We start from the raw sequence: 12,606 nt of genomic DNA on the forward strand, positions 1-12,606 counted from the left end.
TGCAATATCGAATATAACTACGAGAGACATCAGAAATATAACACAACAAACTGTGGTCGTCTGTGCTTAAAATTTTTATCATGTACACTATAACGTTAATCGGTAACTCTAGCGAATTGTCATGTGACTTTTTTCACCGATAGAAGTCAGTAAAAATGCAAAAATCTGTCTGTTAGGTTTTCAAACGAATAATTCTATTCCTAACGTAAACGAAAAGTGTAATAAAATATGCTTCACATACAGTAATGATAACAATATGAATAGCGACAGCTATGTAATACCTACCGGCTCTTATGAGTTGAATGAAATTGAAGCAGCTATAAAACGTGTATTGCATAATACAGATACCGATAACCTATTCGAGTTGAGAGCAGATAATAATACACTAAAATGTACAATGTTTTGTAGTGAAACTGTAGATTTTCGTATGACGGATAGTATAGGACAGTTGTTGGGGTTCAAAAATCGTAAATATGCTGCTAATGTCAAACACGAATCAGATACGTTGGTCAATATTACCAAAACAAACTGTATATATATCGATTCAAATCTAGTTATGGGTTCATTCGTCAACGGTAAGCAGTGCCATACAATCCACGAGTTCTATCCGAATGTTCCTCCAGGCTATAAAATAATAGAGGTACCAACACATTTGGTTTTTTACTCCATTAATTCTACATCTATAACACACGCAAGTATAATTTTAAAAAATCAGGACGACGAGTTGATCGATCTACGGGGCGAACCGCTATCAATACGATTATTAATTCAAGACTCGTGATGGGGCTTCAATTTTACAATATAAATAGGGCTGTATATGAAAAACCCGTTAGTCGTGTTAAAAACACTAACAAGGTAACAACTCCGAAGAAGAAAAAATATTCGAGACGAAAACAGACTAAACATAGTCTAACACCTGATAATTTGGCTTTTCTACGCTCGATTAACGTCATTTAATATGGACGACACATATTTAGACGTGACGGCTGGTTACATCGACGATTGTAAAATAACACAAATTGATTATCATTCTTTTTTACCGTATTCAACATCGGCTCTTTCTAATAATGATGAGGTGCGTATTGCTTTACATAACACAGAGTCTTATACTTTACCGTGCGAGAGTTATATTTACATCGAGGGAACAATAACCAAACCTGCAGAAATAACTGACGAGATTAGATTTATAAACAACGGACTGGCATTTCTTTTCTCCGAAATGAAATATGAAATAAACGGAAATCAAATTCAGAAACTCGTCAATCCGGGTATATCGACCACATTAAAAGGATATTGTTCGTACAATAAAACAAATATTTCCTCACACCAAAACGCTGCCTGGGATAGTGATTTTAAAAATGTTAATAAAGATTTTATTGATAGTGGTAATTTTAACGGATGTATTAATCTTAAACATTTGTTTGGTTTTTGTGAAGATTATAAACGCATTTTAATAAACTGTAGCCAGCAACTCATATTAAATAGAGCTTCGATTGATATGAATGCCATCAAAAAGTATAAAAATAATGAAGCTGTCGTAGACGCTCCTAAACTAAAAGACGCTAAAATAAATATAACAAAAATATTGTGGCGGATGCCTATAGTGAGAGTTAGCGATAGAGAAAAAATTCGACTGTTGAAAGTAGTCAACAGTCAAAAACCCCTGACATGTACGTTCAGATCGTGGGAACTGTGTGAGTACCCATTTTTACCTCAAAACACTTCACATTCGTGGAAAGTAAAGACATCCAACAAGTTGGAAAAACCTCGATATGTTATAATCGGATTTCAAACTGATAGGAAAAATAGCACAAGTAAAGCAATGTCATACTTCGATCATTGTAAAATTAAAAACTTGAAAGTCTATTTAAACTCCGAAGTATTTCTATATGAAGATTTTCAAAGTGACTTTAACAAGAATAAGATGGCGAAATTATACCGCGCGTATGCAGAGTTCCAAAAATCTTACTACGGTCACGACGATGTAACACCTCTATTGAACCGATCAGAATTCAAAAATCACTCTCCAATCATAGTTGTTGACATGAGCCGACAGAACGACAACGTGAAAATGTCAACTGTTGACCTCAGAATTGAACTAGAAGCTGATGAGGCGTTTCCAGCTTCCACTTCCGCATATTGTTTAATATTACATGACCAAATTATTACTTATAATCCATTTAACGGAGAAGTAAGAACCTTGTAAATATTTATTGTAAATACTTTTTGTAAACCTTAATATTTTATTGTAAATCTTAATATTTATTGTAAACCTTAATATTATTAAATAAAAAAACTTTTTTCTTATATATCACGTCTTTTTTTTTTTTTTATTTTACATAAATTATTTATTTTACATAAATTATTAGAAAAGTCTACGTTTTACTTTACGCAACGGTGTTTGGGGTTCACCACTAGTTGATCGAGATGTCCGTGGTGTCTTGAATTGAGACGATGCATTGGTTTAGATTGAAAAAATCAGGCCCATCATTTTCGTCGAACGACAGTTGTTGGCTACAGTTATCATCGGGTGACGTTGGACCATCAAAATGATCTATCAGCTGGAAAAATAAATATAAAAATCATTAAATTGTTTTTACTAAAAATTATTTAATAAATTACCTTAGATAAATCATAATCCTCATCCGTCAGATTAAATCCATTACTTCTAATGGAGTCTTCGTACGATTTGTAGTTACCAGCGTTGACAGGTGAATAGCTTGGTATCATTAATGACGGGCTTCTAAAATTCTTGTCATATGGCTAAAATAATATAAAAAGTATTAAATATTTTATATAATGTGATAATACATTTCTGAATTACCTCTGGGGTGTTTGGTGTCACCAGACGATTCATACAAAGTTCGGTTAATTGTGTAGGTGCAAACATTTTGATTTGGTTGAGGAATTGGTTTTCACTGGTTTGCTTAACTTCTTGGTTGTTAATGAAAATTTGCATTTCTCGTACATTATTAGGCGGTGAATCCACTTGAAGAATTTTCCCGATCAAATTCTCGGAATATTCGTTCATTTGTTTTATAATTTTGGGTTTGATGAAAATATCTTTTAACCGTATACTCGCAGCAATACTCCATTCAAAGTTGTATAGATGAAGGGGTAGACAGAGAAGCATTGATAAATCTGGATGAAGATATGATCAAAACATTGATCCCAAAAGTCGGTTACCTATCAACATTTTTAAACAAATTTAACTTGTTTAAAAATAGTATTACTGTTCCAGTAAGTAAATAAGTTATGCTTTTTACTCCATTTTTCTTTAAACATCCAAATTGTATGTACACATTTTTCTGTATAAACCTATCTATATCAACCCTATCTTGTATTAAAGGTGTTAGAACTATCCAGTCAAAATGAAATAAACATTGCTGATATGAATGTTATTGAATTTGAACCTCTTGAGGGTATAAGAAATGATTCCACAATTAACCAAGATCCTGTTCTCCCAACATCACAATCTCCCAAAGTAATAAATTATTGTAATTCTTTAATGTTACTGTAGGTAATATATATACTTAAATAATTAGATTTTTAATATATATATATATATATATCATATAGGTGTATATACATCCTAGAACTACTGGAAGTAATAATGGTAATATAAAAAATATACTACAAAAGTCCCAAGAGGGAAATATGATAATAAGACTTTATGAACAAAATAATATATGCAATATGAGTATGAGAAGTAAAATGGTGAAGTTAATAATTTATTGATCATGAACTAAAAAAAAGTTTAAATGAGACATTATCTTCAGTCCAAATTCAACAGTTAGCAAAGGAGATTGTTGAATGTTTTGAAACAGAATCGGAATTCATTTATTATACACCATTTCAAAAAATAAATAAAAATATTAAATTAGCACGAGGTAAATTATGGGACCGTTACTGCAATGTACGAAAAGACATTCGGAAGTTACAAAACAGCTCTAAAGTAAAACCAAATACATTATACGAAACCATCGAAGCAAATGAAGGTTCTAATTTTTCCTTTGCATTATTTTATTAAAACACATTGTTTCTTTTTATTTAAATATTAACATTTTAGAATTGTTTTAAAAATAGTTTTGGATGATATGATAATTTGGCTAAGAAGTAATGATGAGCCGATGACTGTTGTACTAGACAAATGGGCCAAAACAAGTGATTATAGGTACAAGAAATTATTAGAGAGTGACCTAGAGCTAGAATATTTTATTAGTTATCCAGCCATGAGAGGTGTTAATGCGTGTCAGTTGGTTAGTATAAATTACAATAGGTAAATTAAACAAATTCTGAAGTTTTTAAAGTTTTGTACCTACTACTTACATAATGTGGATAGATTTTTATTTAAAATAGCCAATAGGTAAATTAAAACAATATGATTTGAATAATAGACTAAATTAAAGACTTTCTATGACAGGTACTTTTAATTGTCATCATTTTTCATTAGGTACAATCTTTAATTTAATTTACACTCTTTTATAATAAACTAATAAAAATTATAATTAAAAATTATTTTTGTTATCCTCTTAAAAACAATACCTAGTATATACGTAAAAATGTAAAAGCATACCTAAGTAGGTATATGTACAAACATATACTTATGTATTATTATATTTACCTTTTATAATATGATGAAAGATCAGTTAGAGGGGAAAAGTAAAATGATAATTTTTTAATATATAGTATACCTGAAACCTATATTGTATAATATGTAGCAGTTGCAGACTGCAGTTATAACTGTTTAAAGTATTAATATACCTACTGGCTACTATTTTAATAATTTAATTTAATTATAATGTTCGTAATATTATTTTAGATTGATTTGGATTTTGATCTACTTTTTCCAAATAAAGAAGTTGCATTTTATAACAGTTTCCAACATTTTTTATAAGTATTTAGAAAAGTGTCAAACTAAAATTGTAAAGGAAGTACAATATTTTAGCTATTTAGAAGTGCTTAGCAAACCAGAAAATCCAGGTAATTATATCTACAAAGATATAATATTTTTTTATGCAGGGTACCTAAATCTAACATTTTTTTTTTGGTTTGATGGCTAAGCCTACAAATCGAGAACTGAGGATACATCTATCCTAACCTAACCTAACTTAACCTTCAGATATACTATGTACCTATATAGATTTCTTTATTTGATAATTAATATTTTTATGTTTCTAATTGTAGACATTAATATAGCTGCATTATATATTCTTCCAAGAATATTTCAATCGAAAACAATTTGCTCATCTACGTCAAATGGTTCAAAGAAAAGAAAAGTTGAAAAGTGGAGACCTTCAACTGAAGAAATTGCTGATGGATTTGTTTGTTTTGCTAAAGTAATTGTTTTCTAATTTACATATACCTAAATATATACCCTCAATATCTATGTAGCTACAATATACTATACATAACTAAATACCTACTTAACAAAAATAATTTTACTATTATGTTTACAGTCTGCAACACAAATGAATGACATATATTGCCAAAAAGAAAACAAGGCTAAAAGATCAAACACTACAGTACAACCATATATTACATTTTTATGTCTAGACATCGAAAATCCTCTTAAGGTAACTGCATCTTATGTGATAATTAATAAGTACCAATTTAAAGTAGAAACACCTATGAAAGCAGTTGATCTGGCGTTTAAAAGTTTTTTTTCGTTAAACCTCAATTATCCGAAAGAATCTGAACATTTATGGGAATTTATCCAAAAATATTTTTATAATATTACCACCGATCACGACAAACGATTCACATCCACAAATATAATCTTAAATGATCTAAAACAATTTTGATAGTCATATTATTTTTTTTTGTCTATATAAAATACTATTTATTACATATTATCATATTTTTCAAAGTAACTTACTATACTCTTTTGATAATCTTATATACTGTTATATTATCTATAACATTTAAATTATAAATTATTAATATCTAGTGCTATACTATTGAACTTTAATTTTTCTATAACAAAATATGTTCATTTTTTAATTGTTATAATAAAATTACCTATTCTGTATTAGGTATCTACCTACCTACATTTAAACTGTTGCTTATATAAATTACATTGTACTGTTTATATCTAATTATATGTTATATGTTTGTATCATTCTTACATTAAAAATGCCTAAATGTTTTAAATGTTTATCAAATCTTGCAAATTTTAATTTATTATTTTTACATTTCAAAGTTTATCATGCAAACAATATAACATTTTATAAGTGCCTTGAAGATAACTGTTTAAGGTCTTTTAGTAGCCTAAATTCATTTAAAAAACATGTAAAATGTCATATTAACAGTTCTCCAATTTCACATGATTTGAATAACATTTCTAATAATGATCATTTTGACTTACCTGATGCATCTAGTATTAATATTATAAATAATAATGTATTGGATGAGTCCATCACCATTGTAACTGACAATGGTGACAACTATGAATCATTTGTTAATAATAAAGCAGTAGAATTATTGTCAAAATGGTATAACGAGTCAGGGTTACCAAGAAATAAAGTTCAAAGTATTATGAATGATATAACAACATTTTTAAATGATATAGTTCCTCCTTTGAAAACTGAAGTAGAATCAAATTTTGCTGGTGATTCCATAATACGCCTAAATGTTAAGTTTAATATTTTGTGTGATCCTTTCAAAAATTTAAATACTGAACATAAAAGATTTAAAGCATTTCACAGCTTGGGTACATTGATAAAACCACTTGGATCTATTGTAGGTTATAGACCAAATGATTCTCTCCAAAGAGGAGATGTGATTATTAAATCAATTCCTGTCAAAATCTATAGCGTACAACTAGAGAAATTATTTAGACAATTTTTTGAAGTACCAAATGTATATAATACCTTTTTGAAATATTCAGAAACTATAATAGAAGCCAATGATAATTTGATCCATAATTTTATACAAAGTCAAATGTGGAGAGATAAAATTTTACTCTCTGATAAAATATTAATTCCTTTTTTTCTGTATTTTGATGATTTTGAAACAAATAACTCCCTTGGAAGTCATGCTGGAATACAGAAGTTAGGAGCAATTTATGTAAGTTTGCCTGGTTGCCCTCCTGAATTTGCTTCTAAGTTAGAAAACATTTTTATGGTTTTATTGTTTAACACTACTGACAAGAAACTGGTAGGGAATCGGGAACTCTTCAAACACATAATTTTAGAAATTAATGATTTGGAGTCCAGGGGTATTCAGATATGTGTTGACAATCAAAATATTCAAATATATTTATCATTAGCTCTAATATTAGGTGATAATTTAGGCTTACACAGCATTTTAGGGTTTTCGGAAAGTTTTAATGCAAACTATCCTTGTAGATTTTGCAAATGTTCCAAAGCTGAATGTAATTCTTTAACACTCCAAGATACTTCTAAACTTAGAACAGTGGAAAATTATTCAATTGATGTTAACATTAAAAACTTATCCACAACTGGTGTTGTCGAATCTTGTATTTGGAATGATGTTACCTCTTTTCATGTTGTTCATAATTATTCTGTCGACCTCATGCATGACTTACTAGAGGGTGTTTGTAATTATGATTTAACAGGTATTTTAAGGCTCTTTATAATTGATTTTAAATATTTTAGTTTAGAGACACTAAATCAAAGGATACAGTATTTTGGATATGGTCCTACCGACATTAGAAATAGACCTCAAGCAATTTCAGAAAATAATTTAAAAAATAACAAGCCTTTAATGTTAAAGACTACTGTTAGTGAAATGTGGTGCTTAACTAGATATCTAGGTCTGTTAATAGGAGATATGGTTCCTAGAAATTCAGAAATCTGGCAATTATATATTGTATTAAATAAAATATAAGATATAGCAACATCACACAGTGTTGGACCTGAGTGTCCATTTATATTAAAAAACTTAATTGATGAACATCATCAATTATATACAAAATTGTTCACAACCAATTTAAAGCCTAAGCACCATCATCTATTGCACTATCCCTCTATAATGGAAAGAGTAGGTCCATTGATAAATATTTGGTCAATGCGTTTTGAGGCTAAACACAAGGAGTCAAAAGTGGCTGCACAAGCTATAACCAGCAGAAAAAATATCTGCTACACTTTATTTTTGAAAAACCAACTCAAAGTAGCTCATCGAGTAGCCAACAGTATTAATTTTAATCTATCTGCCCTATTTAAGATTGGTAAAACAATTTTTATTTCTGAGGAGGAACTAAAAAATATTTCTAGTGTCTTGAATGATGTTAGTGGTTATACATTTATTTCATGGGTTAATGTAAATGGTACTCATTATTCCGCTAACAATATGTGTGTTGTTATATCTATAAATAAAGTAACTAGTTTACCAGTGTATGGATTAATAAAGCATATTTATATTTTACCAGATATGATTCCTGTAGCTATTTGCTCTTTATTTTGTACAAATGGTTTTGACGACCATTATCAGTCATATGTTGTAAATAATACCAAAGAAATTGTAAAAATTAAAATAACCGAGTTACCATATAAAAAACCAACTAGTTATCATATTCACCCGAATGGTTTATTATATTATATTACATAGTGTTTTGTATTTTTTGTATTTTTGTATTTTTTTTAAATAATAAATAAATAAAACAACAATTTTTATATTATATTGTTATAATCCTACATATTTTTCCTATTACATGTATCTAAGGTATTGGTCACACTACACCCGATATCGGCCGAAAAACGTTCGGCCGAATATATTAATTCAATTGAATCTATTTATAATGGTCACACTAGTTCAGAATAATTCGGCCGTATACGACCGTTAACGGGCAAAAACAATATTATTTGTTTTTATCGGCCGTTTGAATCCGAAAATGGATATTTCCTGCGCATCGTCTACCAATCCGAAATAATACCAATATAGTTGAACAATTATTATTATTAGTATTATTATTCATTTACATCAAACACTAGTAAGAAGACGGTACGTCGTACGTCGATAGTTTTGTGTTTCATTGCCTGTGTTTTATTTAAAATACGTATCTTTGAATTTTGAAATAATGGTTGATTGCGAACGACTAATTAGTTTAGTTTTTGAAAGAGAACCTATATGGGATTCTACAAGCAAAAAACACCATAATAGAGATATAACCAGGAAATTGTGGCAGGAAATTGAAAAAGAAATGCAGGTCAAAGGTAAGTAAATATAAAAATGTAAATACATAAATTTAATTTGAAAATTAATAAAATATTGTAATTGAGATTATTGTTTATTATTATTATTATTAATATTGTGATGGTGGTAAATCTGAATTAAATTTGATAAATAGATAATAAATAAAATACAAATTTAGGTTATGAATAATTATATAATATTATTATAGGTACAATTTAACAATTGTTACTTTTATTTTATAGCTCCAACAGTTGTGAAATAATCTTTAAAAGTATCACGTATTATGTATGCTTCCGTTCTTGATCTGTTATTGCGTCTAGATACTGAATGTGTTTCTGAGTTTATAGTTGGGTCACGACGAACCTGCTCCAGTAGTGTTTCATCTATACCTTCTTTATCGATGATAATATTATGCAACAAACATATAGTCTTAATAACTATATCAACATGTTCCGGGTTCATTTGAAGTTCGGTTTTTAAACATCTCCATTTCGATACCAAAATTCCAAAAGTGCATTCAATCATACGCCGAGCTTTGCTCAAACGGTAATTAAATGTTTCTTTTGCCGAATCCAAATTTTTATCGAATGGATAGGGTCTTAATAGATACTCTTTCAGTGGATATCCTTGATCACCCAATAGAACAAATGGCATTGGAGTAGTTGTGTTCGGTAATGGTCTGTAATTAGGTACATTAAAGGATTTAGCTTCCAAATTTTTAAAAATATTTGATTCGGTAAATATTCCACTATCGCTCTGTCGTCCGTATGCTCCTATATCAACCGATATAAATTTATATTTGGCATCACAGACTCCTTGTAAGTGGACAGAAAAGTAACCTTTGTAATTATAAAACATCGAACCAGAGTTATTTGGGCATTTTATACGAATATGTTTTGAGTCAATACATCCAATACAGTTCGGGAATTTCCATAGTTTCTCAAAATCATAGGCAATTTGTTCAAATAATTCAGTGCTTGGGAACGGCATATGAATGCTAGAAAAAACCTCCCAAATAGCATTACAAGTCTCGTAGATAATTTTACCAATTGTATTATGGGCCATACGGAATGAAAATGACAACGCTCGATAAGATGTGCCTGTAGATAGATACCTAAAAAATACAAATAAATAAACATACATTTCCTTGAAAAAAAATAAGCAATTATTGGCAAAACAAATTAAAGAACTTCTAAAAGTTTCAAGTACCCAGGAATAATATGTTTATGGCAATACTAAATTTGAACTTGAAAAAATAAAAAATAATGATATACATTATGCATGTACATGCATATATAATATTATGTATTTTTAATGTTTAAACTGCTATTGTACTTAAAAATTTGTGTGAGAAACCTTGTATTACATTTTTAATAAATTTTTTTTGTAGTTTTAGATTCTGAGCGGAGCAATGAATTTATTGATTTAACAATGATGATGTGTGTTATTTATTTAATTTTTTTAAAAAAATTTTTGTGTGTGTATACGATAAGTATAGTCGAAATAATGTTTCGGTTTCAACTTCAGTATCTTGTTCGATGGGACCTTTTAAAAATTGCAATTTTGAGTATTTTATGTCTATGCAGATTATTCCACGAATCTACTCAAAAAAGTACATTTAAATGATTAAATCTTTATTAAATATTACGTAATTATTTATTTTCATGTGTGCATGCATTTATACATGTAATATACTTACATTATACTAATTGCAGATCACAATGGTTAGACTGAAAAGTTTTTATGATATAAACCAAATTATTTATTTTTTTTTTGATTGGTGGTGTGGAGGTAAATGTTTCAAATAAAAGAAATTTTTACTGGTTGTTTAATTGGCATTATCTATACATGATAAAATTCGATCAAAATATTATCATTTGTTTTGAACTGTTTAGGGACATTTTCAGTTTCCAATTTTATTAGTTTTTTTTTATAAATATCAATAAAATTTTATGTGTTGGGCCAAAAAGCCTTCAAGACTCCTGATATATTGCTACAATAGTATAGTTGAAAATATTAAAAATACATAGACATTATTTTTTTTATAAGAATTTGAAGTTCAAAATATTGACAATATTTATCAAATTTAAAATTTAATAATTATTTTGTAATTAAAAATTTATAAGATGTTCAAATTTTGTAGTTAAGGATTGAACATTTAAAACAAAGTTCTCCGTAGGTATAAGTAGTTATTTCCATAATCAAAAAATCTAAAAATATACACGAACACAGTTTTTTTTTTAGTTATTTGAAGTTTAATTTTGAACGAAATTATGTATTAAATAACCAAGAATAATGATTTTACTTATTTTCTAAAATTTTATAATATTAATTCAACTTACCGCACGGATGCCGTAAATAAAAACAACTAAGAAGTAATAAAAATACAAATATAATATAATATAATTATAATATGTATAAACATTTAGTAGGCTAATTTTTTTTTTTTTTACATAGGTGACATTTTAAAGACTAAATGGGCAAGTTTGAGAGATACATTTAGGAAAGAATTTAAAAAATTAAAACGTCCCACAGGATCAGGATTAGAAGAAGAAGCTGTTGAATCTCAGTGGAAATATTTTGAGTCGTTATATTTTTTAAAGGATAATATAACTCCTAGAAAAATGGTGGGAAACATAGTAGAACAATCAAAAACTCATATTGATGAACAAGAGAGCTTTCCAAATTCACCATGTAATTCGTCCATTGATGTCGTGAATGATTTTGATGAAACAAGTTTTTCTGAAAAACATACTGAAAATCCATCGTCTAGTATTTTATCTTTTGAAGAAGGACCATCATCAAAAAAAAAAGAAGGGAAGAAATGATGTGATGCAAGATTTACTAGCAATCGAAAAACAAAAACTTCTACAGTTCAATACGATACAGGCAAATTCACAAAAAAAAAAAAATGATGAAGATGAAGATTTTTATTTCCTTATGAGTTTGTTGCCTCGTTTAAGAGAAATACCAAAACACAGAAAGTTAGCTGTAAGGCTTAAACTTCAAAATGTTGTAATGGCAGAACAAACTGAAAATACCACTGGATCAAGTAATACTTTTACTCCTTCAACATTCTTTGTCAATTCATCGATTCCCTCATACTATATGAATCAGCCCGAATATTCTTCATCAAATTGCCAGTCTAATATTAAGAACACTATTCCTTGTGGTCAAACAAACTTAAATCCTACAGCTGTAGATAATACATGTTTATCTTCTTGGCAAAACATTAATAACGAATAAAAAAAAATGTATATTTTATAAGCAAGTTAATTTTTACTATAATATTAAAAAGGTATGTATTATTTTTTTTTAAACTGAAAGTACGAAACGTTGTTTTTTTATTAAGTTGTTCAATAAAAGTTGTTTTCATTATTTTATTCTTATCAATTTGTTCAATAAAACTTTTTTACTATTTTATACTGATCTATTTGTTCAATAACTTTA

The 12,606-nt window shown here is 28.4% G+C and overlaps 2 protein-coding genes and 1 pseudogene across 2 annotated transcripts; all 3 read left to right on the top strand.

Moving 5' to 3' along the window:
• Window positions 1–958: 958 nt before the first annotated feature.
• LOC132932976 (uncharacterized) lies at window positions 959–2,418 on the top strand. Its single transcript, XM_060999316.1, has 2 exons — window positions 959–2,115; window positions 2,370–2,418. The coding sequence occupies exons 1-2, from the start codon at window positions 959–961 to the stop codon at window positions 2,416–2,418; spliced, it is 1,206 nt and encodes a 401-aa protein (XP_060855299.1).
• Window positions 2,419–6,537: 4,119 nt separating this feature from the next.
• Window positions 6,538–7,851, top strand: LOC132932977 (uncharacterized). Its single transcript, XM_060999317.1, has one exon. The coding sequence runs from the start codon at window positions 6,538–6,540 to the stop codon at window positions 7,849–7,851; it is 1,314 nt and encodes a 437-aa protein (XP_060855300.1).
• Window positions 7,852–9,067: 1,216 nt separating this feature from the next.
• On the top strand, window positions 9,068–12,402 carry LOC132933883 (uncharacterized; annotated as a pseudogene).
• Window positions 12,403–12,606: the final 204 nt, after the last annotated feature.

The sequence above is a fragment of the Metopolophium dirhodum genome, chromosome 1 (assembly GCF_019925205.1).
Source record: "Metopolophium dirhodum isolate CAU chromosome 1, ASM1992520v1, whole genome shotgun sequence".
NCBI lineage: Eukaryota > Metazoa > Arthropoda > Insecta > Hemiptera > Aphididae > Metopolophium > Metopolophium dirhodum.